The sequence below is a fragment of the Gymnoscopelus microlampas genome, assembly GCF_963454915.1.
Source record: "Gymnoscopelus microlampas genome assembly, chromosome: 15".
Taxonomy (NCBI): domain Eukaryota; kingdom Metazoa; phylum Chordata; class Actinopteri; order Myctophiformes; family Myctophidae; genus Gymnoscopelus; species Gymnoscopelus microlampas.
The window spans coordinates 41,628,403-41,652,194 of NC_139952.1; the positions used below are offsets into that span (position 1 = coordinate 41,628,403).

The 23,792-nt window shown below is 42.7% G+C and overlaps 1 protein-coding gene across 1 annotated transcript in view; it reads left to right on the forward strand.

Annotated features, from left to right (window-relative positions):
• The window catches only part of poc1bl (POC1 centriolar protein homolog B (Chlamydomonas), like), a 51,344-nt gene extending 29,107 nt beyond the window's left edge, over positions 1–22,237 (forward strand). The window contains exons 6-11 of the mRNA XM_084080933.1: positions 138–255; positions 2,069–2,245; positions 9,876–10,007; positions 11,810–11,920; positions 17,760–17,912; positions 18,901–22,237. Coding sequence (XP_083937059.1) covers positions 138–255; positions 2,069–2,245; positions 9,876–10,007; positions 11,810–11,920; positions 17,760–17,912; positions 18,901–19,032 — 823 coding nt within the window. The 3' untranslated portion in view covers positions 19,033–22,237. The remainder of the gene's footprint in view (positions 1–137; positions 256–2,068; positions 2,246–9,875; positions 10,008–11,809; positions 11,921–17,759; positions 17,913–18,900) is intronic.
• Positions 22,238–23,792: the final 1,555 nt, after the last annotated feature.

Below are 23,792 nucleotides of genomic sequence, written 5' to 3' on the forward strand. Positions count from 1 at the left end.
CGCCTAGCGTAAACACTGAAAACACCAACACGCGTACCATGTCTGCTATTTTAGAATAGCCAAAGAAATCTTGATGACATTGATGATATGGATTAGTATCAAGCGTTAACCTGCGTCCTCCTCTCTATTCATCACAGATCTCCCACCATGGCAGGCGGCCTGTTTGCTGTGAGCAAGGCCTACTTTGAGTACCTGGGCACGTACGACATGGGCATGGAGGTGTGGGGAGGAGAGAACCTGGAGCTCTCCTTCAGGGTGAGGACGCATCTTTGTGAGCTTGTAGATCTGCTATTCATGGCGTAGAGATTTGGTGTAGATCGAAAAAAGAACGCACCAAGTACAGTGCAACTCAGGTCAGTTTTTTACAAAGTGCTACGCGAGGTGTACGTGATTAAACTGAAGGGATATTAATACATTATATTATCAAAGTATTCTGCGGCACCCCTGGACCCGCGTCACAGCACCCTAGGGTGTCACTTGTTAGGGTGTCACTTGCTAGGGTGTCACAACACGCTGAAAAGATATCTCTCGGAACCGCCTTGAGACCGACGGCAAGCTATTATTGTTTCATCAATGAACGCGTAATGTAATCTGACCCAGCGCCACAAAAAGCCTTCGGGGCTTCATAATCTTCGGAAAGTCCATCAATCTAGCTACGCCTTCCCATTATGCAGTCAATGCCGACTCAAAAGACAAACGACTCGGTGTCGAGCGGATCGTTTTTTTTATTTTTTTTGTCAAGCAGTTGTATGACCTCAGACGGTCATCAGTCACCTTTTTCGGCCGTGTTTGGACGTCAATCAAACTAAAGTGCCCCCCCGTTTGCGTGACCGGACCGCCAGCTCAGGCCAGCGGTGCGAAGGACAGTTTTTTTTAACCCGTGTTGGACTGGTGTGAACCTCGATTTCTGGCACGCCGGTCGGTGGTTTGCAGAGAGAAGATGGGCCCTTCTTCCCATGACTGATGTGTTTTGTGTGTGGAAGAGACCGGGCCCGCTGCATGCTACTCATTTATCTTTAGCCAATTGGTTTGCGCCTGCGTTTTCTTTCCTTTTTTTCTCCTTCAGATTACTTAAGGGAGAAAAATACGGTGTTGAGTGAAGTGTGTTGTGTATTAAGATGGAAAGCAGCGTCACCTAAACTGCCATTTAGCTATGGATATATGAGAGTGTGTTCGCCTGGCCTAATTGGAATATAACTCAGCCCAATATTAAGAAGCACCCAGTTAGCAGTCTCTCATTCTCCAAGGCATACCCCCCCCCCCCCCACCCCTTCACCCGATTTTGTTTTGCTATGTGAAAAATCAAGCAATTACGCAATGCAAATTGATGCCATAAATCAGACAGATTTTCCCATGCAGTCAAGCGTCTCTCAAAAAAAACAGGATCAACCTGTAAATTGGCACGAAGACATGGCTGAGAGAACACACACACACACACACACACACACACACACACACACACACACACACACACACACACACACACACACACACACACACACACACACACACACACACACACACACACACACACACACACCCACACACACACACACACACACACACACACACACACACACCAATGATTGATATTCACAGACCGGGGTGGACAAAGCACTCAACTCCAGTACTTGAGTCAAAGTATAGATACTCCAGGTCAAGTTTCTCTGTTAGAATTTCTTAACCACCTAGCCCTACACCTACAGCTTAAATGTACAAAAATAGCCTCATTTCTTACCTTTATTAACATCCCCAAAATACGGACTCCAGGTTTAAAGTGGCTATTACCTGGATAATTCATTGCATGCCGTTTTTATCTATTGTTTTCACAACCGCAAAAGTCGCATTCCACACAACTGGCTAACGTGTCTGCCTGATTGCTCTATTAGTTATCTAACACCAGACACTTTACGAAAACCTCTCCATGGAGCAAGTTGGCGCACACAGTGTATACACACTCAAATTGTTGAGGAGATTATTGAAACACCAAATCAAGCACCAGGTGTACTGTCTAGTATTCAGTATTCACCGCTCTTAACGCCTCCAACCCCCCTCCCCCCCCCCCCAGGTGTGGCAGTGCGGGGGAAGCCTGGAGATCCATCCCTGCTCCCACGTGGGACACGTGTTCCCTAAGAAAGCTCCGTACGCCCGGCCCAACTTCCTCCAGAACACGGTCCGTGCCGCCGAGGTCTGGATGGACTCCTACAAGCAGCACTTCTACAACAGGAACCCCCCGGCCAAAAAGGTAATAATGGGGAGCTATTAGAACCCCCCTCGGCTGTGGCCGTCGGCGTTCGGTGGTGCGCACGGTAAACGGTGCGAAACTGTTTCCCCTTCCGTTGTGGCCGTAATGTGGTGAGTGGAATTAATTATGTTGCGACGTGGACAATGTGTAGTAACCAATGTGAAGTTGCGTAATCCCCACGTAAATTCAGCGCGCACGTTGTGGCTACTGTGGTGGCGAGAGTTGGTGTGCAGTTGTTGTGTTTAGTCGAAATCAGTGCTGTGGGTATGGCGTCAGCGGCGAGGCGGAAGTCAATCCTCGTTTGTATAAGTAGATAGGGCTATGTTATTTTCAGCTATTGTTGGCAGTCATGACAGCCAGTTCCCACCTGATGTCATGTGGGAGTTCAGACTGCTCCACACCGTACTGAATAACTGCTAGCTTGGATAACATCTTCAGATTAGGACTTAAATCTAAGATATACATGTCATCAGGTGTGATGTATCCTCCAAAGATGAAGATACGATCTCCCACCATAAAAGAACCCATCCAATCGCAATACATCTTACACATTTTTTTCCCTTTGGGCTCAATCTTCTTCCATGAGCAGGTCTGTGGATTGAAGTTCCACAGATCATTGAAGTGTTGGTTCGAGTTGTAGCCACCAAATATGTACAGCTCTCCATTGTAGGCAAAGGCTGAATGACCCCAGCGTATTTCTGGAAGAAGCTGTGCAGAAGGTGTGCTCAGCCAGCTGTTGGTCTCTGTGTCAAACACTGTGATGTTGTTGTAGAAGGCCCCCTGGTTCCCATAGACCCCAAATACAAACATCTTTGTCCCGATGATGGTGGCAGAGTGTCCAGGTGGTGGAGTTCCTCCGGTGTTAATTAAAGACCAGACCATTGTGCCGGTGTCCAACTTGCAGATGTCATTAGTGTGTCCAGTCAAATGGGTGTATCCTCCATAGATATACATGGCCTTCCTCAAGACACAGGCTGAGTGGTGGCGCCTCGCCTTTGGACCGGTACCGGCGATATTGGGCTTGGACCATCTGTGGTTGTCAACATCAAATGAATAAAGCACGTTACTGTAAGTGTATCCCCCCCAGATATAGACAATATCTTCTAACAGAGCAGCTGTGTGGCCCCCGTGCGGGCAGGGAACCTCAAGGTCATGTTCTCCTTTTCCATTTGTCCATGGGGGCAACTTCCTCCAGCGTAGAGACACTGTGTGGAAGATGTGGACATCAATCTGATCACTGTTGTTCTTGTTACTGTATCCTATTCCTCCAAATGAGTACAGCTTGTGTCCGACTACAACAGCAGCTGGGTAGGAATTCTTAGGTCCTTTCAGATGTATCGTCCAGTGAAACATTTCACACACCAGCACCACTGTGAATCAGTGCAACTAATTTACAGAAGAGGTAGTTAGAAGGATGGGCCAATTAGTTTCCTGAAGTTGCTGAATGGCGTTGTGTTGGAAAATACAATAACAACATTTAAAAGGACTTACATCTGATGTAATAATGATATTGTGATATCACTACGTGATGACATCATTATATGGAATAGCTAATGACGTTACTCAACCTGAATGTCTATTTTAGCTAAATCTATCTGAATTGTGTCAATACTATGACATCAGTAATCCATATTTGGGCATCTGTGTGAATGAATGACTCCTCTGACAGGAGGGAGAATTATAATGTAGCTTTGTGATGCCGAGCTGGAATTAGGACCATGCTTATTAACATTCATTCAATAACAAAATATGAATTCTGCATTCAAGCAGCCTGTATGAGTTCCAGTCTGTGCAGTCTGTGTGGGAATATTTTAGTCATGCTGCAATCTCATGAATGAGTTTACTGATTACATGCATTTAAAGGTAGGGTAAATGATTTTCTTTGGTTGAAATAAGTGTTAAATAGCTCTATATTCTGATAGTACTCATTGCTATAGAGTGTTTGTTCAGTAAAAGGAGTCTCCTTGTCTCTCCACCTCTTTATTAAACAGATAATGCATTTTCGTTTCAGTTTCAGTTTCATTTCCAATTTTATCCAATCAGGATAGAGAACTCAATCAGGATATAGATTAAACAAGTGAAATTGGAAGTGATGACACTAAGAAATGAGCAAATATTGTGAAAATAGCTCACAATACATGCTCACAACGCCTCAAACTAAATGTAATGCTTCAACTCCTACAATTTCCAAGTGCTTGTCAGACAGTTCAATTGTGATTATTTTGGGGGGTCTGAAAAGTTTGAGAACTGCTGCTCTTGTTAATTTACGAAAAGTAAAATATGGAGATTTCTGCCCGACGGCAACAATGTTAAAAGTAATTGTTTCCCCCAAATGATTCATACCAGGCCAGATGACCCTGATGTTGTAACGTTTTTTTTCCTGGATCAGAATAACGGGCCTTTTGGGGGTTAATAGCTACGACGCTAATTAGTATGATATGTATGGCATCATGAGTACGCACAGAAGTGTTACCTCACCTTGACGAAAATATATGCGTGTTCCTGTTATTGCTGACCATTTGATTAAAAAAAATAAAAAAAGTATATTATGCTTGAGTAAACGAAACCCAAATTAACAAAATAAAAATTGGATGGGGGAACAAGAAGAAGAAGAAGGTGCTGGTGATTCCTAAAACGTCTTTGGGGGTTGTGCAAATGTGATTATGCACTCAAAGCTATATGGTATTAGGCGTACTTTCTAAATCCAGCAATTCGTGCCTCTGTGAGCCCTCATCTTTGCCCCAGGTGTCAGCCTTTACCTGTTCTCCGTGAGGTTGGAGGTCTGCCCGACCTCACCAGGGGCCCAAAGCCTCTGCCCGACCTCGCCAGGGGCCCAAAGCCTCTGCCCGACCTCGCCAGGGGCCCAAAGCCTCTGCCCGACCTCACCAGGGGCCCAAAGCCTCTGCCCGACCTCACCAGGGGCCCAAAGCCTCTGCCCGACCTCACCAGGGGCCCAAAGCCTCTACCCGACCTCACCAGGGGCCCAAAGCCTCTGCCCGACCTCACCAGGGGCCCAAAGCCTCTGCCCGACCTCACCCGACCTCACCAGGGGCCCATAGCCTCGTTGACCATGATCCTCCTTGAGCTGAATCGCTGCCAAGCTGCCATGTAACACCGAGCAAGAACCGTGTTCATGTCATAGCGAGAGCAGGGTTAACTCGGGGGACCCATGGGAATCAGAGATGGCACCGTGCGATATGATTCACTCTCTCCCGTCCCCCAGTCCAGATATCATCGTTTGATTGATTCCGTCAGTCTAGTCTAGCTCAGGCTCGAGTGAGAACGCGCCACGATCGAGTTGTTTTTACAGAGGGTTATTTTTTTTATTTTTTTTTCGTACCAGGCAGCGCAAAGCCAGCCATGCCAGCCTCTCCTCTCGGGTTCGGGAGTGTTCCCCCGCCATCAAACTTTCATGGTATCTCAGTTTCACCTCCATGAAAACAAGAGGGAGAGAGAGAGAGAGAGAGAGAGAGAGACAGGGAGAGAGAGAGACAAAAAGGAGTGCATTATTAATGTGGAAATGAACTTTGATCAAACAATAAATTAGCCGCCCGCGGTCGGACAGATTGATCACAGGGCAGCCGGAGCAGAGCCAAGGCCGGTGCCCAGAACTGTCTGGCATGTCGTCCGTATACTGCCATCGCAAACAAAGTGGCTGGGTGTCATCCAGTGGTGGACTTTTTTTTTTTTACTTAAGTAAAAGTATCAATACTGCAATGTAGAAATACTCTGAAAGGTACAAAAGTATTGGTATCAAAATGTACTTAAAGTAGCAAAAGTAAAAGTACTCATTGTACAAAATGTCCTATTTAAAGTTTTCAAATGTATAAAACTCTTTAAAATAGCTAATCTACAAGCTCACAATGTGTCGCATCTGCTATTTTCAAATAGCCAATGTGTAAATAGGGTATCTAAAAAGTATCTAAAAATTTTACTTAAGTACAGTACTTGAGTAAATGTACTTAGTTACTTTCCACCACTGGGTGTCATCCCTATACTGGCATCACAACAAAGACAGACGCTGCTCTGCAGAAAGGCAATCCTCACAGTGTCCATACCGCTGAGCTATAAACAATGGTAGCGGCTTGGGCAGTCAGAGACACGGCAATGTTATTGTTTTTCCACGGGGTGCTTTGAGTTACATATTAGACAGATAGATAGATGGATTAGACAGATAGATGGATGGATGGATGCCTTTATTGATCCCGTGGGGGGGGGGATTTCAGGCGCTCAGACATCACAAGCAGTACAAGTTACAGATACAGGCCATAGAAGTACAGTAGACACAGAAGAGTAACATCACAATAAAGTATACAATAAATACAAATAATAATATATCATTATAATTATAATTATATAATTTTTTATATATATATATATATATATATATATATATATATATATATATATATATATATATATATATATATATATATATATATATATATATATATATGTCTAATTTGAAATAGTGCTTAAGTGGTTAAATTGTAATGTACTTTGTACGTAGTGGAGTCAAAAGTACAATATTTATCCTTCAAATGTAGTGGAGTGAAAGTCATAAGAATTCAAAAAATACAAATGCTCAGGTAAAGTGCAGAACCTCAAAACATTTACTTACGTACAGTACTCAAGTAAATATACCTTGTTACCGTTGTTTTTCCAAGGGGTGTTATGAGTTACATATAGCATGGGGAGAGGGCTTGTCTGATTCTGCCCGTATCCTCTATCACATCGCTGTTCAGCGGGCCTTGATTGCAGGATTACAAAGTGATTTGTTTTGGCTTGTTTTGGCTAGACGTCGACACCACCAGCGCTTTGATGTTTGTGCAAGAACCAAAAGCCTCGGGCCTGAAGAGCACTACTTCAAAGTGCCTTCACTCCAGAGTCATACGGGCGCCGCTGCTTTTCAACAGACTGCTCTGTTATGTCTGCTCTTAACCCATTCAATCCAAGGAACGCATCTCGTGTCATTTTAGATTTCTTTGGCTATTCAAAAATAGCAGATCTACAAGCTCGTACGAGCTTGTAGATCTGCTATTTTAAATATATCGTTAAAATTTGGGCAAATTAGATTTCTTTGGCTGTTCAAAAATTGCAGATCTACAAGCTCATAGCGAGGCACCGAATGCCGCACTTGAGCTTGTAGATCTGCATTTTCTTTTTTTAAATCATGATTTTTTTTGCAAATTTTTGAATATATATATATTTTTTTTTTTAAAGCGAACATTTGCAACTCAAATCTTTGCTTCTGGGGGTCCCTGGTTTGATTGATTTGAATACTTTATTTAGAAAGACATGGTAAAAGTACATGGAAGTACAATTCACAATACAAGGTCCTCTAAACTGGATCGCTCATAAAAGCACTTGGATTATTAAGATCCCTGTGCACTCAAATCATGATGACATTTAAGAAGACATACAAATATACACTACTATGCAGAACGTCATACAATCAGTTTACAGGTTACTGGTATGAAAAACAAGAAATATGTACAATAGACAGTTTTAGGAGGGGGGGGGGGTACGTTAAGACTTTGACAGGGGCCCAATTGCAGCCCCCTGAAGGTGATTCTAACTGGTTAAACAACATATTTTACAAATGTTCGCTTTGCATTTGGATTCACAATCCTTTGGTCAACTCCTTTGTTGATGGTCTTGCTATTTCTATTAATGCGACACAATACTTGAGTGGTGCTTGTACTGAATGAACGGTGATTCACTACAGAAATGGTGCTTTGTCAACAATATTACACAAAATTGTACTGAAGTACAGTACTTGAGTAAATGTACTTAGTTACTTTACACCACTGGTGAGTACGTGCACGTACGTGTGTGTACTGTATCTGACGGTTGTCAAAGGCTGAGTGTGCTCAGCAAACACTACTTCCAGCTAACACCTTTCATCCATTTCTTATCTTATCGCCTCTCAGAAAGCGGCCTATTGCGTACATCATGCCCTGCGGGGTGTGTGTATAGGACACAGGTTAAATATTAGCCTTTATTGTTGTCACTGTCGGGTGGAGACATCATTATCTCCCAAACTGTTAGTTGTCAGGAAATGTAATAAAACAATGGATCCAGTGCAGTTATTGTTTAGTCACTGTTGATACTTTTCATTGGTTCAATATTTATAAAAGAAAACTCATAGGCACACTTAACCAACTTTCACTGACATGTTTTTGCTATTTTTTTTTGTTTTTAAATAGCAAAAAATAGCAGATCTACAAGCTAGACCGGCTATTTTTTTGCTACTTTTGTGTTGACACTGTAGTATGACGAAGTAGGGCACTCATTTTATGGAAAAAAAAACCTTTAAATATGGAGATATAAGGAGATACAGCAACATTATACAACCGCATTGGAGCATTTTGTTAACCCATTAAGACCAGGAACGCATCTGTGTCATTTTTAGATTTGAGCTAAAAAGCATTATTTTACACTTTGGCTATTCAAAAATAGCAGATATACAATGCCGTGCTATGAGCTTGTAGATCTGCTATTTTTTTTATTTATTTTTTAAATGTGTGAAAAATCTTGGAATAAATATGTATTATTTTAAAGTAAACCGTTTTTAACTAAAATCTTTGCTTCTGGGGGGGTCCCTGGAACAAAATATAACATAAACATAATATAATTTTGCGGGTCCTTGATATGAAAAAGTTGAAGCAACACATTAAGTTTTTTCAGAAAACTGTTAGGATTTAGAAGACATTTTTGTAGGATCGGCCTCGGGTCTAAATGGGTTCATATTTCCCAATGGCTGCAGGAAAACGCCTGGATCTCAATAAAAGCAACGGCGTGTCAGAGTCTCTGGGGAACAAAGAGGCGAGCTGGTGAACGAGATAATAACCCTTTATTCTCTTTCACGCCAATGGAAGAAAACTAATTCTCGTGTGACGTGCCCTTGTGAATAATAACACACATTGTCCATTCACGCCAATGGAAAACAAACGACGACAACAGAAAAAAGGTTTTCCGTGTTTGATTCATTGATTGAATACTTTATTAACCCATTATAAGACCGGAAACGTATCTGTGTCATTTTAAGATTTCTTTGGCTATTCAAAAAATAGTGTAGATCAGCTATTTTTTTAAATGTTTTAATTTGAATATATGTATTTTTAAAGCGAACATTTGCAAAATATTTTGTTCCAGGGACCCCCAGAAGCAAAGATGTTAGTTACAAATGTTCGCTTTAAGATTTGCAAAACTTTTACAGTTTACAGGTTAGGCATTTAGCAGACACTCTCAATCCAGAGCGATTTACAGTAAGCAAGGACACAAGATAAAACATCATGATACCTCATAATACACATAATACATCTAATGCATACAAATAGTAATCTAATAATAAAATAATACATAAGTAAACCAATAATCTAACGCTATGAGCTTGTAGATCTGCTATTTTTGAATGGCCAAAGTCATCTAAAAATGACACAGATGCGTTCCCGGTCTTAATGGGTTAGATATATAAAATGGGGTGACTCCATGGGGGAGCCTAATCGATCGGAGAAAAAAAGTCATTTTGGGGGTGAACTATCCTTTTAAGGGTAAGCCATTCTTTTAGGTCTGGTTTGGGGTATATGGGCTCGTTGACACACGTGTCCTCTCCTCTGCATCACAGGAGACGTACGGGGACATCTCCCAGAGGGTGTTGCTGAGGGACCGGCTGAAGTGTAAGAGCTTCGACTGGTACCTGAAGAACATCTACCCCGAGCTGCACGTCCCGGAGGACCGCCAGGGCTGGCACGGAGCGGTGAGTAGTCATTCTGTATATCTGCATCCCTGTTACAGCCTGGTTCCAAACCATAGACCCCGCCCACTCTCTTGAGTGCACCGCCTCTTGGTCTGGTGTTGAAATGTGAGACAGATCCTATTGCCTGAACTCAGAATATCCGGTGTTTACACAAAAACTCTCATTACGTTTTGGGAAAGTAAAAAAACGGGCTTTGTCAGCAGTGTCTGCATGTGCTAATGGTCAATGCCTGTGTGTGCAAGTTCATATCAATTGCCCAATCCACTGAGGAGAACCGTGCGTTACAGAGTGATCGTGACTGACGGACAGATGTTTCCTTATTTATATGTAGGATAACAATAATTATGTGAACAGATCACACGTGATGTGTGATCTGTAAACAGTTCTGTAAACAAGCAAGCACACTGCACAGTCCAGCTGTGTCAGAGAGAGAAAGCGAGCGCGAGAGAGAGAGAGAGCGAGATCACCCCCCCCCCCCCCCCCCCGAGTCATCACACCCCTGCATGACTGGAGAAATGTACAACAAGCGCTGTGTAGTCAAAGCCCAGCGCATCATCAAGGACAAGCAGCACCCAAGTCACACACTGTTCAAACCCCTAGGCATGAGCCTTGTTCAGCAGCCTGACGACAGGCTGGTCTCGGACCTTTGCTCTTCCTTCGACCCGCCTGTGGATTATACCGGGGACAAATGACTTGACTTTTTTTTTAAAGAAATCTAAATCTCAACAGTTTTTTGAAAAAAATCTGGAAAATATTTGTTCACGATTTTTCAAAAATAGCAGATCTACAAGCTCATAGCGCGGCACTCGGTGCCGCGCTATGAGCTTGTATATCTGCTATTTTTGAAAAGCCAAAGACATCTAAAGTGACACAGAAGCGTTCAAGGTATCAATGGGTTAAGTAGCGTCCATATCATGCACAGTATACATTGCTGCTATGCTCAAGCACCTTTATATCTTATCTCTGTTACTAGTGTAAATATGTAGATAACTTTTTTTCTTGTTCTCTTTTTTTATCTCCTTCCCCACTTGCCCCCCCCCCCCCCGCCCCTTCTTCTTCCCCTTCTTTTCCTATTGAAATAACTTATACGATGGGAACGATGCACGAAAACAAATCCAACATCACATACCCACTTTTGTTTTACTTCTGTAAACCTGTGATGTGACAATATATAACATTATATATATACAGTAATAGCTGATTCTGCAGACGTTTATAGATGATGAGTCTGCAGAAGGATTCACCACTGGTGGTGTCTGTTGGTGTTGATATTTACAGCAAATTTTGATTCAGTTTTAGTCTTTTGAATAAAATTCCATTTAGCTTTAGTCATATTTTAGTCATCTGAAATGTTTTACTGTTTGTCTAGTTTTAGTCGACTAAATATCATAAGATTTTTGTCGACTAAATCTACAGTTGATTTAGTCGTCTAAAATGTATTTTGGTGGTGCCTTGACTACGCGTTGTGAGCTTGTAGATCGGCTATTTTCAGAGCGCACCTGAGCACAACCTGAGCACAACCAAACATACTTGTCTTAGTTCTACTGGATGTCTTCTCCATCAGTCCCTCGCATTAACATTTTAGTCTAGTTTTTATTTGTTGACGAAATTGTCATTATATTTTGTCTTAGTTTCAGTCGTCATAGCTTAGCTTTGATTTAGTTTTGATTCAGTTTTAGTCAGTGAAAAACGGTAGTCGACGAACACTATTTGTCATAATTTTAGTCGACGAAATCAACACTGGTGTCTGTGCACCAACCTCCTCCCCGTTTATAAACTGTTTTTTATCTCCTCCCAAACAGGTGCGTAGCTCCGGGATCCATTCAGAATGCCTGGACTACAACGCCCCCGAGCACAGCCCCACCGGCGCCCACATCTCCCTGTTCGGCTGCCACGGCCAGGGAGGCAACCAGGTCCGTGTGGAAACGACTACAACAAAAAACAACTGTGTTTGATGCCAGTATTGGCATCAAAATATACTTTCAAAGTGTCAAAAGTAAAAGTACTCGTTAGGCAGCATGTCCCATTCACAAGTTCGTCATGTATACATATGTTTTGAAAAGTGGTTAATGTATGTTTTGTAATAATAATCTGAATCGACAAACTAGCAACTAAAGTTTTCAAATAACTGTAGCGGAGTAAAAAGTACAATATTTGTCTCTGAGATGTATGTAGATTTCTCCACGGAACACTAACACCAATTCTCCCAAAGAACATGGGTCGTTTTGGTTATAAGCCCACTTGTTTTTATGATGAAAGAGCAATTTAAAATGTTTCTAACTTTCCGTAGTCTTGTCGGCTTCGAGGAAGCTATTGTTAAATGAGTTTCGGCTTGTTTCTAGTGGGGAAGGAACGGCACACACGTAAATCCCGCCCACTACATTTGATTGGGTAAAGCGCGGCCTGCTCCCTGATCTGATAGCACGCCCACTTGTAAGCAATGCGCAGGGGTTGTCAACACGGCTACCGACAGATTCAAACGCAGAGCAGAATCTGTTCTTGAGAGATTAGGTTAGTTTTGACTTTGGGTACGGAGTCGATATCTTTCATGTCTTTTGGACATTCAGCATTAAGGTGGCAGCTTAGTAGAATGCAGTCCCCCCCCCCCCCCCCCATGTTTTTAGCTGAATTTTGGGGGAAACGAGGTCAGATGATCTCCCTCTAGTCTATACGGTTACAAAAAAACACCTTTGCACCTCATCGCTGTCCCTCTCAATCTCTCCGTCTCTCCATCCATCTCTCTCTCTCTCTCTCTCTCTCTCTCTCTCTCTCTCTCTCTCTCTCTCTCTCTCTCTCTCTCTCTCTCTCTCTCTCTCTCTCCGCAACCCTTGCTTGCTTGCTTGTTTTTTTAAATAATTTCCGGCATACTTTTTTTTCACGACGTATGATGTAATTATAAAATAGGGCTTAAGCGGTTCAAGGATTAATTCATGAAAGAAAACAAGAAAACATACGATAAAAGGTTAAATATGGGAGATACAACGACCACGATGATTAAAGTGAGGAGAGCCAGGTTCTAGGTTCCAATGCTGCGAGCGTTTATAACCACTTAAATATAAGGGCACGGTGGCGCAGTCGGTAGTGCTGTCGCCTCACAGCTAGAAGGTCCTGGGTTCGATTCCCGCCGGGGACGCTGTGGGCGCTGGGGGCGTGTCTCCTCCTCCACGTCATCAGCGCCCATACCCTAGGTGGGGTTGGCGAAAGGGCCCACTCTGTGTGGAGTTTGCATGTTCTCCCCGTGTCTCTCAGGGTAGTTAATACCCTCACAAAAACATGTAGTAATCCTGGTCACTAAACTCCTCCCCCATGACAGCCGGGGCGCCTGATGGAGGGGAAGGGAACTGGTTGGAATAACGTGTTCCTTCCACGCGCTACGTCCAACCAGGGAAACTCCCCCCTGTCAGGTGACAAGAAGGTCAGTTGGCTCTCATGCATTGAAGGAGGCATGAGCTCGGCCCTGGCCTCCCTAGGCTGGTGAGGGGAGTGTAGTGCCCAGGATCACTTAGAAAATTGGCACCGGGTGAAAAATAAGGGTTACAAAATCGTGGGATAAAAATTAAAGAAAAAAAAAATAACCACTTAAATATCACACAAACGCGCACTCGGGCGTTTTTCAGGATTCAAATTCTATAGCGTCAAAAGCAGCAGATCCGCGAGCCCGAAACGCGTCGCTTCGCGCCGCGTGCCGCGTTTCGATCTTGCGGATCTGCCGCTTTTGATGCTGTTGTGTGTGGCGCCGTGGTGCGATCGAGTAGGACCGTTGATTTAGGCCAGCTGTAATATCACACAAGCGCACTCAGCAGCTAGATTTAATCCTTTTGGTCGTCCATATTTGATAGAGGGTACAGCCAGGCAGCGGGGTTATCTGTCTGCGACAATGTATTTTTAATGTGGGCCCAGGACAATAGCCCCAGAAGCAGGGCTCTTCTCTCTCTCTCTCTCTATCTGTGAATCCTCTCTCCGCCCTATATCTCTTATTACCCATTTGATGCAGCGCATCAGGTGTCCCGCCGGGGCCACAAAAAGCAGCATGTGTGATTGAAAATCAATGTTTCCATGGCCGGTCGTTGAAACGGGAACCTGAGGGCCCCCCCCCCGCCCCCCCAACCCCCCAAAGAACCCAGGTTCCATTTAACCCATTGAGGCCTGCATGAGGTTCCGATTCTGCAAAATCTCTTCTAAATCCTAACGGTTTTCTGAAAAACGTATGTTTCTATAATAAGTGGTTTTCAAACTTTTTCATGTCAAGGACCCCCAAAATGATATGAATTTGGCCGCGGACCCCCATCTCAAAATATTTTGTTCCAGGGACCCCCCAGAAGCAAAGATTTGAGTTAATTTGCTTTAAAATAATATATATATATTCAAAGATTTGCACACATTTTCATGATTTTTCAAAAATACAAGATCTACAAGTTCATAGCGCGGCACTCTGTGCCGCGCTATGACTTTGTATAGCTGCTATTTTTGAATAGCCAAAGTGTAAAATAATGCTTTTTTTTTCAAATGAAAAAGTGACACAGATGCGTTCCAGGTCTTAATGGGTTAAAAGATACATGAGCCTTCATAGGCAGACTGAATGGCACACAGGGCTGCTGGGTAAATAAGTTTGAAAGCCACTGGACACGGACAGGGGCCCAGAGCAGGGTTAGATGTGAAGAGAAAAGGACGGCTGAAAAGTATGAAGATTGATTACCTGGCCCTCCGTGTTTTTAAAGGGCAGCAAGCCCCGGCGAGCCAGGCCAGCCTTTTGTCCTGACGGGCTGGGATGTTGAAACCACAGCAGACAGGGATGGGGAGTGGAGTTTAATGCGTTAGGTGTCTGTGTGATTGAGAGTGTCTGTGTGATTGAGAGGAGGGCCAAGCCCTTTGAATAAAGCATACTGGATTTTTAAAGCCGAGAAAGGAACCATATTGTCACTATCGGGCAGACGCTTTAGTTTAGTTTATTAGCACATTGTTATAAAAAAATATATAGAGAAACAATACATATTAAATGACAAGTTGCCGTGCAAGGAAAGGAAGAAGCCAGCTTCATTAAACAGAGAAGTCATTAAACAACAGGATTAAAAGTTCAATAAGAACAATACAAAAATATAGCTGCAAGCAGCGATAATACGGGGCCAGTGAATAGAGAGAGAGAGAGACATGGAAACGGAATAGATTGAAGAGAGAGAGAGTGACATGGAAACAATAGATTGATGAGAGAGAGAGATGGAAACATAATGGTTTGATTGGAAATCTCAACCTACTGCCATTAACAGCATTTGAACTCTCAACCTTCAGACTAATAGGCTGCAACACTACCTATAGTGCTATAGCTTTGTCCAGGCTGATATTGTCTGTTGAAGATCATAAACTCTTGCCTTCTTTCATGAACCAAGCCCCTGTTTCACTAACACTAAGATCACTCGTTCACAAACCATTTACCAATGAAGAAATTGTACATCTCCTCAGAACCAAAACTAGTGAAAGTAGCCGATCTACAAGCTCACAAACCACGAAAAGTTGTGAGATTGTAGATCAGCTATTTTCAGAATGAAGTATGTCATACGTTGAAAAAACGTACTCTCAAATAAGCATTTCAGGTTATCTTTACCATTTGCACATGTATTCATTGATACAGTCATGTTGTTTGCAATTCAACTTAAATGAAGTCTGCATCAAGTGAGGCTTGAACTGGCGACCTTGAGATTGTGAGGCATTCATTTAAGGGAGACGCCATTGGCCCAACAGACAAGTAAAGTGAAAAAGGAGATCACACAGATGATACAGTTTCACGCAAATAGCTGAAAAATCCTGGGTTTAAGTGTTTTTCAAACTGCTCAAAATTGCGGACAATCTAAGGGCGGAGCTTACTGGTCAAAGTGATAGATGTGTTCCTCATGAGTCAAGGCACAAGTGTAAGCAAGTTTCACGACTTTCGGCCAAACGAGGCATGACTTTTGCCTGTTTAAAGTTTGCATTTTCAAAAAATTGCTATAGCGCCCCCCTTTGGCCAATTGGAGTGAGATTGGTTTCAGTGATATTTGGAATGACTCTCTACATTACTGCAACGTTTCAAAGAAATGTGAGTCTTGCATGTATGTGTTAGGGGCAGATGAATAATTTTCATAAAACTGTAATAGTTAAAATCTATCTCCTCCTGGGATTTTTGAGCAATCTGCACGAAACATTTTACACATGAACTTTGGACCACTGCCTACAAAAATTTCCAACGGATTTTCCATAAGTGAAAAAATGCAGAAGTTAGGAGCCAATGACTGTTTTTCATATAATTCAAAATGGTGGGCGATCTAAAGGTCAGAGGTCAAAAGTCAGACCACGAAAGTTGTCGGGCATGAAGAGACGCATGTGTGTATCGAAGTTTCATGGTTGTAGGTCAAACAGGGCATGAGTTGTACCTGTTCAAAGTTGGCACTTTCAATTGAGTGCTATAGCGCCACCCTTTGACGAATGAGTGTGAGAATTATTTCTTGGTAGTTTTTCATGAGCATCTACCATATGGCCGAGTTTCGTAAAAAGCGTATGCACGGTTAAGCCAGAACTGGCAAAAACAAGTATTTTTCAAACTGCTCAAAATTGCGGAAAATCTAAGGGCGGAGCTTAATGGTCAAATCGATACGTGTGTTCCTCATGAGTCAAGGCACATGTGTAAGCAAGTTTCACGACTTTCGGCCAAACGAGGCATGACTTATGCCTGTTTAAAGTCTGCCTTTTAAAAAAATTGCTATAGCGCCCCCTTTTGGCCAATTGGAGTAAGATTGGTTTCAGTGATATTTGGAATGACCCTGTACATTTCTGCAAAGTTTCAAAGAAATGTGAGTCTGCATGTATGTTTTAGGCACAGATGAATAATTTTCATAAAACTGTAATAGTTAAAATCTATCTCCTCCTGGGATTTTTGAGCAATCTGCACGAAACGTTTCGTACTTGAACTTTGGACCAATTTATACAAAAATTTCCAACGGATTTTCCATAAGTGAAAAAATGCAGAAGTTAGGAGCCAATGACTGTTTTTCATATAATTCAAAATGGTGGGAGATCTAAAGGTCAGAGGTCAAAAGTCAGAGTGTGAAAGTTGTTAAGCATGAGGAGACGCATATGTGTATCCAAGTTTCATGGCTGTAGGTCAAACAGGGCATGAATTGTACCTGGTCAAAGTTGGCATTTTCAATTGAGTGCTATAGCGCCACCTTTGGACGAAAGATTGTGAGAATTATTTTTTGATCGTTTTTCATGACCATCTACCATATGGCCGAGTTTCGTAAAAACCGACAGCGCGGTTCAGCCAGAACTGCGAAAAGTGGCAGAAGAAGAAGAAGAAGTGACAGAATAATGCGAATAACAATACGTGTCCAGAGCAGAGCTCTGGCCCCGTAATAATACAAGTTTCCAAGGGGAGCAGTGGTGCAAATAAATAAATAAAAACACAAAAACTACTTAAAAGAAGAAAAAGACAAAAAATATATATATTATGTAAAGATTACCAAATCAATGGACTACAGTAAGGAAGAAATGAGATATTGTTTTAAATGTTAGTTTAGTTCTACTGGATCTATTTTCCACTCGTCCCTCACTAACATTTTAGTCTAGTTTGTATGTGTTGACGAAAATTGTCTAGTATATTTAGTCATAGTTTTAGTTTTTATTTACTATTCGTCAGTGAAAAAAAGGTAGTCGACGAACATTTTTAGTCGTAGTTTTAGTCGACAAAATGAACACTTAACTTCTTCCCTCCCTCCTCCACAGTACTTTGAATACACGACCCAGAAGGAGATCCGTTTCAACTCCGTGACGGAGCTGTGTGCCCAGGTGGCCGAGGGCCAGGAGGGCATCGGGATGAGGCACTGCCCCCACGACCGAGACCCCACGCCGCCACAAATCACGTGGCACTTCAGAGACGTAAGCTCCTTTCTGCTTTTCTACATTGCAGTATTAATACTTTTACTTAAGTTAAAAAAATGTAGTACTTTTTACACCACTGCCGCCCGGCGTCTTGCACAGAATATAGCTGATGTTCAACAAGCGGAGCTCGTCGATTGGTCGTTTCCAGGCATGGCTCCAACCCCAGCCCCTAAACCTAACCTCTAAATGCCTCTTAAAAACCAACCTGAATCTTTTCCCCTAATTGTACGACTACAGTTACAGTAACTCTAAAAATCTGTAACCATAAAACCGTCCATTTATCTTGTGAGGAGGACATGGATAATTGTCTCCACAATGACTTTTGGGGAATTCTCAAATTTACAGGACTTGTGGGAGACGTTTGGACCTCACACGTATCGTAATACAAGTACAGTACATACACGCACGGGCACACACACACACACACACACACACACACACACACACACACACACACACACACACACACACACACACACACACACACTTTTCCAATTTAGGTATTTTAGCACAGTTAGTTTTTTTGTTTCTATAATTTCTATCCCTCGATTTTGTAACCCTTTTTTCACCCGGTGCCAATTTGCTAAGTGATCCTGGGCACTACACTCCCCCCACCAGCCTAGGGAGGCCAGGGCCGAGCTCATGCCTCCTTCAATGCATGAGAGCCAACTGACCTTCTTGTCACCTGACAGGGGGGAGTTTCCCCGGTTGGACGTAGCGCGTGGAAGTAACACGTTATTCCAACCAGTTCCCTTCCTCTCCATCAGGCGCCCCGGCTGGCCAGGGGGAGGCAGTATAGAGACCAGGATTACTACATGTTTTTGTGAGGGTATTAACTACCCCCTACCCTAGGAGACACGGGGAGAACATGCAAACTCCACACAGAGTACGCCCTTTCGCCGACCCCACCTAGGGTATGGGTCTGGGTTATAAGTTCTAATCCTCCTCTCCTCTCTCGTCTCTCTCTCTCTCTCTCTCCATCCAGGATGGCACCATATATCACCCGCACTCGGACACGTGCGTCTCGGCGTTCCGCACGGCGGAGGGACGCGCCGACGTCCAGATGAGGCCCTGCGCGCCGGGAGACAGACACCAGCAGTGGACGTTCGAATGGTAGACGGACGACAAAAGTGGGAAAAACAATTCTTTTTTATACCCCAAAGTGCAATTAAACTAAACCACCAGCAGGGGGCCGGCGTCCTCGTCGTCGTCTTCTCTGCCAGCCGAGCGCAGCGCTCTGTTACCAGAACCCTCTGAAACCTGCACTCCATTTTTTAACTGGGAATTGACAGTGAACGGGTCAACGGACGGACGGACAGACGGACGGACGGACGGACGATAATTGCGCTGGAAATGTCGTTTTGGTGGCCAACGCTCTTGGCCTTATTTCTTCCCCAATTGCCTTCTTTTATTTGTTTTAACCCATTAAGAACCGGGAAAGCATCTGTGCCATTTTTAAGAAGTATTTGGCTCTTCAAAAATTAGCAGATATACAAGCTCATAGCGCGCTTTTGGTTAAAAGAAAAATCTTGAAAATGTGTACAAATCGTTGAATATGTATATTGTTTTTCAAGCGGACATCTTTAACTCAAACCTTTGCTTCTGGTGGGGGTCCCCGGGGGTTCAGCCAAAGTATAAGATGATGGTTAAAGTGGTTAAAATCTAAAAATGACAGATGCTTTCCCGTTTTAAATAGGTTAAATTAGGGCGTTATCGGAGTCGCCGTCTGAGCGGCAAAAAAAAACACATGGAAACTAGATTTGTTTTTTTGCTAATCAGATTTGAATCACATGCCTTAGCCTTGTTCAGAGTCAGACTGCATTAAAAACCTATCTGACTCCAATCTGGATATGAAAGGAGAATTGGGGCTGGATTTTGGGAGGCCAGTCTGAACAGAACATGGCCTTATAGTGGAAGAGGACTGGAACCGTTGAGGGGGTCTGAACAGGGCCTTAGAGAGTGGATGAAACTGGTCTCGTCGGGGGTCTGTATGTAATGTAAAATGTAATGTTTGAACAGGGCCTTAAGAGAGTGGATGAGGACTGGGTTCTCGTGAAGGGGGACCACGCTGAACTATGAGCTCTCTGTTCACTGCTGCTGAAGCGTGTGCTTCTCATCTCATAACCACTTTAACCCCAAATATGGATTGAGCGGGAGTCCCTCAGGGCTCGACACTAGTGTCTTTTATGCTTTCTGTTATTGTTGGGGATAAAGCCGTCGTCGATCTGCTATTTTTCCTGACGAAAGCTTTCCCCACGATACGGATGCTATGGGGTTGAAGTGGTTTTTAAACCCTTTAAGATTGGGAACGCATCTGTGTCGTTTTAAGACTTCTTTGGCTATTCAAAAATAGCAGATATACAAGCTCATAGCGCGGCACCGCTATTTTTTGAAAAATCGTGAAAATGTGTGCAAATCTTTGAAAATCTTTTTTTTGTAAGTGAACATTTTTAACTATGTTACAACTTTTGGGGGGTCCCTGGAACAACATATTTTGAGATGGGGGTCCACGGCCAAATACATATCATTTTTGAGAACCACTGATATTATAGCGATATACGTTATTATCAAAAGTAGAATCCCCCAGAGGCAAAGATTTAAGTGACAAATGTTTGCTTTAAAAATATGTATATTCAAAAGATTTGCACAGATTTTTCCACGATTTCTCCCAAAAATAGCAGATCTACAAGCTCATAGCGCGGCACTCGGTGCCGCGCTATGAGCTTGTATATCTGCTATTTTTGAATATAGCCCAAAGAAATAAAAAAAATGACACAGATGCGTTCCCGGTTTTGAATGGTGCCTGTGCAAAGCAGCCAATGGGAGTCCAGCACATGTTTTCCGTATCATTCCACAATTTAATGTTGTTCTTGTTTTGATTTTAAAATATTTTAAACTGTTTTTCCTCTTACTGACAGGACTTGAATGCGGGATGCGAGGGATGATTTAAACAGTCCAGCACGTAAACGAAAAAAGGAGAAAAAAAAGTGCCTTTCCTCAAAGAGTTTCTAAGACAAACATTTGGGTTTTTATTTTTCTAAGATGTTAAATCGTCATGTTGGACGTCATGTTGCACGGCATAAAAGTGTCATCATGGGTTAATATTTTTGATAACTCTGGGTGGTCACAAATTATATGAAATCCTAATGTTTACTCAATTTGATGAAGGGGGAGTCTTAAGGTTTACCGATTGTTTAATATAATTATTAAAAAAAAATTGGGGGGGGGGGCGGTAATGGTGGCTCGGAGATGATGCAACGTGGGCCAGCGATGTCAGCCTGTTTTCTTTTTTTTCCCCCCCAACTCGAAAGCAAGTATCTTTCTTACTAGTGTACAGTTAGTTGTCTGCCCTGTTCTGTTAAAAGGGCAAGACCACTTTGGTAGAGGTTTGGGTTGTGTGTTTACCTTGTCGTGATGTAACTCCAAAAGTGGACAAGAAATCAAAAATAATTGCTCCATTGATTAGGAATTGATAATTCAAAATATGCTCCTCATTGACTTACATTGTACGGTGAAACAGCTCTCCTCAAAGTCACTCTTTTAGCACATAAATGAACGCAAACAAAGTTGATTCAGACAATATAGAACATCACCAAATCTTTTTTTTCTTTTTCTTTTTTGATAAAAATGTTAACTTCCTGTTGATTTTACTATTTGAAGATCCGGATCCTCAGATCCTGCCCGGGTTTTACTTCCTAATAAAAATCAACAGGAAGTTGACAGTTTTTGATTTCTTGTCCAGCTTTGGAGTTACAGTACATCATGGCAAGGTAAATACACAACCCAAACCTCTACCAAAGTGGTCTTGCCCTTTAAAGGTTGGTTAAGGAGTCATCTTGTTTGGTTAAGAAGCTCTATATTCTGATAGTAATCGTTGCTATAGAGTGTTTATACAGTAACAGGGGTCTTCCCGTCTCCTCAGCTCTTTGCCCGCTCACTTCTTTGTGTCCTCACTCCCAATTTCCCTCGTTTACGCCGTGTCCTGTATGAGTTTCTCCATCGTGATTGGATGCATTTGTTATCCCGACCTGAAAATGAATTTTCCGTTTTGCTAAAGAGCTGGAGACACGTATTTTACCGGACAAACACCCTATAGCAATGATTACTTATCAGAATATAGAGCTATTATTTAACACTTACTTTAACAAAAGAAAATCACTTACTGCACCTTGGAGATGTAAAATCCATCGCTGTGCCTTCTTCTTTTTATTTCATGTTAGTTGGGTTAGTCTGTTTGTGCCGAAAAGAACTGTGCCTCTTGAGGTCAAATGCATTCACATGTTGTACGGCGTGTCCTTCGCGTCACTTAACAGCTCCAATGCTTGGTGAAAATAGCCGATCTACAAGCTCACAACGCGTCGCATTGCGACGCGTTGTGAGCTTGTAGATCGGCTATTTTCGGGTGACATGCACCGCACCATTCAGAGCAATCCGACCATAAAGTATCATCAAACGATCGATCGATCAATCATACATTTGGCTTAAAAGGTGTTGCACCACTTTCACCAAGTTTTACCAGTCCAGTTTTACAAGAGAGGGGGGGGGGGGGGGGGGGGGGGCGTACGTTTTCTCCAATAAGCACCTGTCTCAGCATGGAGCTGTACAGAACGGCTTAGAAAAACAAGGATTTCTCGCTAACTCGCTGAATAGCTGCTGCTGCGTAGTTGTTGAAGACTGCTCGGTTTCCTTTGCGCAGTCCTTTTGCACCTTTATGAATATCAAATATTCATACTAGTCAGTGTGTGTGTGTAGGGGGGGGGGGGTGACTGATCATTGAAAATGACTCCAGACACCGTCGGGCTCCAATTAGTTGGCGCTGTTTTGTACCGACTTTTGTTAATATGCTGTGTTTTATGGTTTAAAAGGGACCTGAGTGGGACAGTGCATCTCTGGAACCTCTGATCTATTAAGCACAAGGGATGTTTGGTGGTGTGGATAACCGGAAACGTTCGCCCCCAAAATTCGTTCTTTACTGAGGTTCGTTTTACTGAGGTTAACCCGTTAAGAACGGGAAAGCTCCTGTGTCATCTATGAGCTTGTAAATCTGCTATTTTAGAGAAATTGTCAACATTTGTGCAAATCTTTGAATATAATATATATCTATATATTTTTTAAAGCGAACAAAATATTTTGAGATGGGTGTCGGCGGCCAAATACATATCATTTTGGGGGCCCTTGACATGGAAACAATTTGAGAACCACTGATATTATAGCAACATAGGTTTTTCAGAAAACTGTTAGGATTTAGAAGGCATTTTTAGAATCGGCCTCAGGCCTTACATGGGTTAAGTTTAGTAATAAGGTTAGGTTTAGGCATAGTTTTAAACTGAGGTCACGTTTAGGAATACCTGGTGGTGACCGTTCCGAGGTGGCCGGATTTGACCCGGGGCGAGCGTGTTTTTGGGGCGAGCGTTCTTGTATTCATGGTGTGGGTATGATTGAAGAAAAATAATGACTGAATTGGGATGGGCGATTGGGTGTCTTGTGATTTGTTTCAGGGATCAAGGTTGTTAAAATGATGGAAAGATTAAAAAAAGAAGCTGAAAAGAAATTACTTGTGCTGTATATTTGTCCTTTGCTCCTTGTACATTCAAACAATTGTTTTTTGGGGGGCAATAACATTCACTACAATTATAACAACAGACATAATTGATTAGCCCTTTGTATCTAGCCAATACTGTTCCAATACATGTGCTTTTGACCGAAATGTTGGTATGAGCCACGTGAATCCAATCTGTGAACATAAGTTTGGCATTTACTGAATACTAAATGGCAAACTCTTTATCATTCTGAAACTGTAACCACTGTAGGTATGCCTATGCTCAGTCCTTTAGCACCATCTACTGACAGGAAAGCAAAACTACACCTCTGTCCACG